Raw genomic sequence first — 8,721 nt, forward strand, 5'->3', positions numbered from 1 at the left:
GTTGGAAAAACAAAAAAATTCCCTATTCTAATTTTATACTCCATATATTAATTTGTTTAGTTATGGATTTCAATTTTTTAACCATTAATATTTTTAAGTTTGCATTTCAATTTAAGTACTAGTATTATACAGTATAGTAGTACTTATTTTATAATATTTCATCTTCTTGCGTAAAAAAATTTCAAAAACCCATCTCTGAAATTAGTTTCAATAATTTAAAATGTGAATTAGATCTCAAAATACTAAGGTTATCCATAAATCTTATCTTAACCCATTATGTCATCCTTAAATTAACTATTTATGGGAGAAAATATTCAGTGGTCCTTTCACACCACCATGGCACCATGAGGTGGTGCGTCCAACCAATTGTTTATTGATATATAAGAATATAAAAGGCAACACATCCAACTAGACATATAATTATTTAGGAAACATTCATTATACTACTTTTATGGAAAATTGCATAATATAAATATGGAAATTACTAGTATATGGTATATTGCATGTCTATTGATAATAAAAAAATCAAATCATACTAACTCTTGCGAGTATATTCTTTTGGGTATGAATTATGATTATCTTTTTTTCTTATTTATTATGTATATAAATAAATATATTAGACATATAAAGCATGACCATATTTAATTTTATTTGCAATATTAACCTATTGAGTAAACGTATAATCATGTATATGCGAAAAAAAGGATAGAAAAATTACATTATTGGCATACTTATTTTAATTTATATAGAATTTTCAATTATTGTAGAATTTTCAAATATTAGGAAACATACCACTTTCATGAACAATTGCATAGATGGACATTACCAATATATTTTCAGCTTCTATACATATTTCATATTTATATTTGCACTTACTATAATAATAATAATAGCCAAAATGTATCGCAATAAAAAATGTAATCCTAGAGCATTTTTTAATATTATTTTATGTGCATATATACATGATTATACGTTTACTCAATAGGTTAATATTAATAAATAAGAAAAAAAGATAATCATAATTCATACAAAGAATATACTGTGTTAGTATGATTTTTTTTTTTATTATTATTAATAGACATGCAATATACCATATAGTAGTAATTTCCATATTTATATTATGCAATTTTCCATAAAAGTAGTATAATGAATGTTTCCTAAATAATTACTCCACGTGTCTAGTTGGATGTGTTGCCTTTTGTATTCTTATTTGTCAATAAATAATAGGTTGGACACACCACCTCATGGTGCCATGGTGGTGTGGAAGGACCACTGAATATTTTCTCCTATTTATGGATCCACTATTTTAATTTACTATATTTAAATATGCAATGAATTCAAAATATATCATTTAAAATAGAGTACTTAACTAAAAAAAAATCGAAAATCATATAATTACATTTTTTAAAAATTAAAAATTATATAATTCAAAATCCTAAAAATTAAAAGTTACTGCATAATAAAAAAAACCCTTAAGAAATGCATAATGAAAAATTACTACGGCGCCTTAATAAGTTGGTCACGTGCCACCAATTGTACCGGCGTCATATGGATAGTGTCGTTATTTACGGCTTGCAGCAAATATCCAAGTAAAACATTTGATTGGGGGTTGGGGGGAGGGGTTCTTGGTTTGGCCCGCCCCGTCCCCTTCTGCCTCTAGCCATCGTCGTCTTCATCTTAATCATCATATGTCGCGAAACGACCCTCAACCCTCCCGAGAATCGGCTCCCGAGTTGTCACCCATCATGCGCTTCGTGCATTTTGAGCTCGAGCCCACCCTCCACCAATTATTGACATACTTGGAGGGCCTCTTGACGTCCTGCTAGTAGATACTCATCGCCAACTTCAGAATGTCGGATTCACTCATTCCCTTACGAAACCAGCTCTCTTCATTGTTGTAGATGCCGATGAAATTTTGAGTTTCAGGGCTCACTCGGTCGAAATGGCACCGTCGGACATTTTTGTAAAATTGAGAATGAAATTTAGAGAGAAAATTGGGTGAGAGTTTTTTTTGTGTGAAAAAATTAGTTCATTTTCGAAGAGATTTGCTATGATTGTGACAGACACAATTGCGAGTTCATTAATTTATTGACATAAAACAGAACACATCATGCTGCATTACAAATTTACACCGTAATCCAGGTAGATGAAGAAGATAAAAATTGGAGTGATGATTGGGAATTATACACCATCACAACTAGTATGAAATTGAACTAATTATGCGGTCTCTTCCCCGACACATCTCTCTTCAATAATACATGTAATTATTATATAGCCAATAATATAACTTAATTTGAAAAAAATATTCAAGAAACAAACCCATAAAATGAATCTCAAAAAGAAAAGAAATAAAATAAAGATAAACTATACTAACAGCTCATGATCGAAGAGATAACAGCTCAATAATTGGTAAATTGTTTGCCCCCGTTTTTGATTCGCTGTCATTTTTGAGGATTTTTGACGGCACTGAAAATGTGAATGGAGATTAATAGTATGGAATGACCGGCGGCGGCGGAGATGCGTAGGACACCCCTGTTATTGGTGGCAATGGAATGTGTTCCGGCGCCGGCGGTGGTGGCGATGAATGATGGTGCGGCGGTGATGAATGTTTCGGAGATGGTGGTGGTGGTGGTGGTGGGGAATGGGATGGTAGAGGAGGGCATTCTGGGGTGGTGTGTGGTGGTGGTGGTGGAGGGGGTGATGGTGTTAAACATAATTTTGGAGGGTGCTTAGGTGGAGGTGGGGATGAGTAGTGGTATGGTGGTGGAGGGGATGGGGAAGGTGGTGGTGGTGACTGTGTAGATGTATGGTGGTGGAGGGGATGGGGAAGGTGGTGGTGGGGATGTGTAGGTGTATGGTGGAGGTGGGGATTGTGATCGTGGTGGGGGTGGTGGAGATGAGTAGATGTATGGTGGAGGTGGGGATGGTGAAGGTGGGCAGGGAGAAGGTGTTGTTGTTGTTGGTGGTGGTGGGGATGAGTATACATATGGTGGTGGGGGAGAGGGTGAAGGTGGTGGTGGTGATGAGTAGACATATGGTGGTGGTGGAGATGGTGAAGGTGGTGGTGGTGGTGGTGATGAATAGACATATGGTGGTGGTGGAGATGGTGAAGGTGGTGGTGGTGGTGGTGATGAATAGACATATGGTGGTGGTGGGGAAGGTGAAGGTGGTGGTGGTGGTGGAGAGGAGTAGACATATGGTGGTGGCGGAGATGGAGAAGGTGGTGGTGGAGGTGGTGGTGATGTGTACACGTATGGTGGTGGTGGGGAAGGAGAAGGTGGTGGTGGAGGAGGAGATGTGTAGACGTATGGTGGTGGTGGGGACGGTGAAGGAGGTGGCGGAGGAGGGGGGGAGTATTGAACCGGTGGAGGTGGTCTGTAGTGAGTGTTGGGGGAGGATTTATGGTCAGGTGGTGGAGGGGAGTATTGATGCTCGACAGGTGGCGGCGGAGAGCGGAAATGAGACCCCGGAGATGAGCTGTGAGTAGGCGGCGGCGGTGTAGATGGTGCCGGAGGCGGCGGAGGGTGGGACCTGACATTCGGCGAAGACCTGGAGGTAGGCGGAGACGGAGCCTGAGAAGGCCTAGGCGAGGGTTTCGGTGTTGGTGTTGGTGTTGGTGAAGGAGTTGGCCTTCCGGCGACGAAGCAGCTGGATTTTCTACAATCGTAGGGTTTAGCATCATCGGAGGCGCATTCCTTCGCAGACCTCTGGTTGCTCTTGCTCGGAATGCAATTCTGCTTTCCGTCGGAAACGGTGCCGCCGCCGCCGAATCGGCTGCACTGAGGCGCCTCGCCGCTGAAGTAATTGAAGGAGTATGTGAAGTTCTCGAGGCGCGGCAGCTGGCAGACGGTGGCCGGCACCACTCCGGTGAGGCGGTTGTGCGCCACGTCGAGCTGCTCCAGGCTCCGCATGCGGCTGATCTCCGCCGGCAGAGGCCCCTGCAGGCTGTTGAAGCTCACATCGAACACCGTCAGCTCCTTCAGCATCCCGATCTGCGGCGGCAGGCACCCCGTCAGATTGTCGTTCATCAGAATCAGCTCGTTCAGCGTCCTCCCCATCTTCCCAATGCTGGCCGGAATGCAGCCGCCGAGGTTGTTGTTCGCCAGCACCAGCACCGAAACCGGCGAGTTTCCGAGATTCGCCGGGATTCCGAACCGGAATCTGTTGTCGTTCAAAAACAACGCGTCCAATTCCTTATCGAAAATCTCCATCGGAACTCCGCCTTCGAAGTCGTTAAACCGGAGATCTAAAAACTTCAGCGACGGCAGCGACAGCACTACCTTCGGAAATCCCCCAACAAATCGGTTGTTACTCAAATCCAGCTCAAAAAGCACCTTCAATTTTTTAAAACTATCAGGAACAACACCGCAGAATCGGTTGGAATTGATGTGGAAAAGCGCCAGATCGGTGAGCAGCCCTAGCTCATCCGGCAAATAGCCGGCGATGTCGCCGTGGTTGAGATCGATTCCCGCCACAACTCTGGCGGAGGCGTTCGACGGCGAGGGGGCGCAGAACACGCCGCCGTAGGAGCAGACGTCCGCGCCGGTCCAATTCGCGGTGAAATTGAACGGATCGGAGAAAATGGCGTGCTTCCACGCTTGTAAGGCGTAGTAGGCGCGGCGGAGGCTAGGGTTCTCGAATGTGAGGTTTCTGGCGTCGCGAACGATGCCTCGGAAGTCGACGTCGTTCTCCCCGGCAGCTGCATTGGGGATCTGCGGAGCGAGGAGGGCGATTGTGAAGGCTGTGAGGAGTATTAATGAGGGGCGGCGCCGCCGCGGAGAGGTGGCGGAGGGATTCATGAGAGGAGAGGGAGAAGCAATGAGTGAAGAGATGGATTATTAGCGCACATTAAAAGGGAACAGAGACGAGTGGTTTTCGCTGACAAAATAATAATAATAAATTCAATGAGTAAGCTACCACCTGTTACTCAATTTATTCCCTCCTCGCTTTAAATTTTTTACCAATATATTTTTATTTTATTCAAATATTTCTTCTTACTAATACATGTACTCCGGTCGTCCCATTAAATATTAAACGTTGTAATTTATGTAGTACTCCGTATTCTTTATAAGTTAATGAATAGAGAGTAAAATAAGAGAGATGAAAAAAAATAGATTGAGTTGTTTCCATTTTAGATAATATTTCATTTTTAATAGAACAGTCCAAAAAAGAAAACGTTTCATTTTTAATAGGACATAAAGAGTATTTAGTTATACGGAGTATTTAAATTGGCCATTAGTATTTTACAAAGATGTTATTTTTATATTTTTTTTCTATTAAAATAGTCTTATTTGTGAACGATACGAGTTATAAATTATCATGTGTAGTTGACAAATACGAGAGAGAATGGTAAAGTATAAAAGATAAGAAGGAATATTTAATGACAAATTGTTAATAAATAGAGATGAAGTTTGTTTTGATAGATGTTAAAATGAAAAGGATGAAATTAATTTTATAAACGAATAAAGTAAGTAGTATAAATATAGGAGCCAAAATAATTTTACTCATATTTTTTTTACATTTATGAAAACCGAGTATTTAGTAAACTGAAGACAGATTATTAAATAACCTAGTTTTATGACAGTTGGAATTAGAAAATTTAATAATAGAATCAATTTAAGGCACCGTAGTTGTGTCGCCAACCGTTGCGACTAAAATAATACTATCAATTACGCCAGATATACATCGTTTGTATAAGTATTTGAATTTATTTTTTTATAACATGTGAAATCGTTTGTGTAAGAAGTGAAATTCCATTTTAATTAGCAAATTGATAAGTGAATTAATTAAGTACTAATGGAGTAACAAAATGGTATTGTGACTATCTTGAATTGATTAAATGTTTACTAAATCATTTTCCAGCCCAAGATTTACTAAATCATATAATTTAAATCATTTTCCAGCCCAAGATTTAGTTAAAAATGCTGGCTGTGAACATGATTGGTTTATTCAAGTTGTGTTTGGAAAAAGAATAAATAGGAAAAGAATAAAATAAATGGAAAATAAGAATGGGGAGAGAGAGACATGGGAATCATGTTGACAGGGAAGCACGTCGAGATTATTTTGATAGAGAGGCCAAGTAAAAGTGCTAAGAGAGGTCTTTTAATAAATGTATTTTACTTATATGGAGTATTAGAATTGGTCTTACCTAATTATTATTTATTACTATCATTGAGTTTGTTACAATGGTACAAGCATGGGTAGGGTACTAACATAATCCATAGACCCATGTGAAAACATTCATACTTATCTCATCATATAGGAGTACTAGTATAACCACTTCATCTATTCACAAATTTTAATTAATATTAATAAATTAAATAAAGAGAAAAAAAATGATTATAATAGTTCTCTCTTTATTCTCTCACAATTGAATCATTTTTTTCATTTTGAAAAATTCTTTTATAGTTGAGTTATTTCCATAAAAGGAATAGTAGAAGGAGTATAATCAACAGCGCTTCAACTCTGAAGAGGGAGTAGTAAGTATTCGAAATCCACTTTATTATATTCTATAATTTTTTTAACACAGATAAAAACTGATTAATTTTTATAAACAACTTGAAATAGAAGAACATGGTTAATTTTGTAGATGGAAGAATATTTCTTTACCGCGTGCAATTAAGACACTTATAGCGTAAACGTGTGATAAAGCGTGTTACAGCTGCGATGCCTTACATCTACTACGATGGGCTCTTATTCTCACAACTTAATAAATATGCACATTTTATTTATTTTTTAACAGTGAACATATACTATTAAAATTTTCCATTAAAAAAAATTATTTCTTATTAATTGAGATTAGAGTTCAATAAGTTGTTTATAAATTATTGTGGAATCCAACATAAAAATTCATACCTATGGAGTAATATATTTTTATTATAATGTATACATTGATGATCATTCAAGTGATTGACTTTTATATAAATAATACTAATACTAATTCAGTATCTCCTAGTCCTCTCCCCTATCTAAAAAATGAAAACAACATGAATGCAACTAATACACTTCCATTCATATATATGGTGAGCACGTAGAAATTTATTTTACAAATCATAAATTATAAACTATATTTATTATTCTTGGTAAGAGAATTAATTATTCAATCCGGCGGTCTATGGTTATTTTATAGTAGAAGTATATAATTTTAACTATATATTTAGAAATTGAGTTGGTAAGTTCATGCCATATATGACACTTATCCATTTGACATTTGAATTGATAAAAAAAAAAAAACCATTAATCATTATTTGATGACTTAATTGTTCTACTTTTACATTTTTAGAGCTATTCAAAAATAGGCAATTCTTTTTTTACAACAAACGACAAACTAAATAGAAATTGGTCAATTCACATGCTATATCTTTGCCCCTTATGTTGTTACTTTATTGGAGAGAAAGAATCTAAAAATAGTCACTAATTGTTTTTTACATATGATATGATTGGAGAAAAATTATCAGATATTATTACCACTAAACTACATTTAAAGTATACCTTTCTGTCTCTGTAAAAAGAGTTTGAATTATTTTTATGACAAAAAAGTGTGTGTGAGAGAGAAAGGTGTAAAATTTTACTGGTTTGTTGTACATTGTTTGCCAGAGCAGGAAATGGGACCCACTAACAAACTGTTGTCACGTTGCCTTTTCTCTCTCTAAATTCAAACTCAAACCGCGTTGCTTATTTGGTCAATTAATATTACTATTGTTTTCTTTTATAAAAACAGTATTGCTCTTTTCTCCTTTATATCTTTTGGTACAATTAAGTGAATCTCCAGCTAGCCAATTTAGGAGAATACATACCTTAATGTACAAGTAAGCACAAATGATAATTGTCTATTGACATTTTAAATACGTATTTTTTATATACATATTTATATTTTATTAATTTATTTTTCTATTAAACTGCTTATTTATGTAAAATTAGCATATTCATTATTAACAAACATAAAAAATAGTACTAACAAAATATGCCTTTTCTTATTAACAAAATATATTGATTCATTTTTATTAAAGCTCGTATTAGGTCAAAATATATAAATATATTGAGATAAATGGAGTATTGATTAAAAAAATAAAATCTTACACACCTTTAGGCATCAACAACTCAGCTACGACTGGTATCATAAATGTAATGACTCGCTTTTTCAACTGTCGCACTAACATTACATTCGATTCTCAAATCAAGCCACGCGATTTAGTACCCAAATAAAGTCACGACTCAATTTCTTTAATTTTTCTTTTTTAAAATTATTCTTCAATTCTATATTTTGATGTGATATTTGTTATTTTTAAAATTCATATAAATAACTAAAATCTAGAATTACATTGATTAAATATAAAAATTATATAATAGAAATTCAAAAAATAAATTGCTAAAGATAGAATAATTTTATATATCTAAGGTGTGCTTTTGTGTGCCTAAATTTTTTCGATGAAATTTTGTTGTATAATTACATCCTTTTCACTAAATTACTATTTTCTTCGTTGGGATCCATCAAATATTCGAAATATAGATAAATTGTGATTGTTTTTATTGTATTTATAAAATAAAAATACTAGACTATAGAAACAAACTTTTAAATAAAGAGGCATTAATATGAATTGTATTTCTATAATAGTTATGTGAGTTTGCCATTGGAGGTGGCGAATTCTCGGCGATAAATCGCCGGTTATCGCCGAATTATCGCCGGCCATTGTGGCGAAGTCGGCGATAATTCGGCGATAA

General features: G+C 35.9%; 1 protein-coding gene across 1 annotated transcript; it reads right to left on the reverse strand.

Moving 5' to 3' along the window:
• Positions 1–2,069: 2,069 nt before the first annotated feature.
• On the reverse strand, positions 2,070–4,861 carry LOC125196226 (leucine-rich repeat extensin-like protein 4). The gene is given in 2 exon segments (XM_048094650.1): positions 2,070–2,798; positions 2,800–4,861. Coding segments are annotated over 2 exon segments (2,313 nt in total). The 5' UTR covers positions 4,800–4,861; the 3' UTR covers positions 2,070–2,485.
• Between the last annotated feature and the right edge of the window lie 3,860 nt (positions 4,862–8,721).

Source organism: Salvia hispanica, chromosome 6 (assembly GCF_023119035.1).
Source record: "Salvia hispanica cultivar TCC Black 2014 chromosome 6, UniMelb_Shisp_WGS_1.0, whole genome shotgun sequence".
Lineage (NCBI taxonomy): Eukaryota > Viridiplantae > Streptophyta > Magnoliopsida > Lamiales > Lamiaceae > Salvia > Salvia hispanica.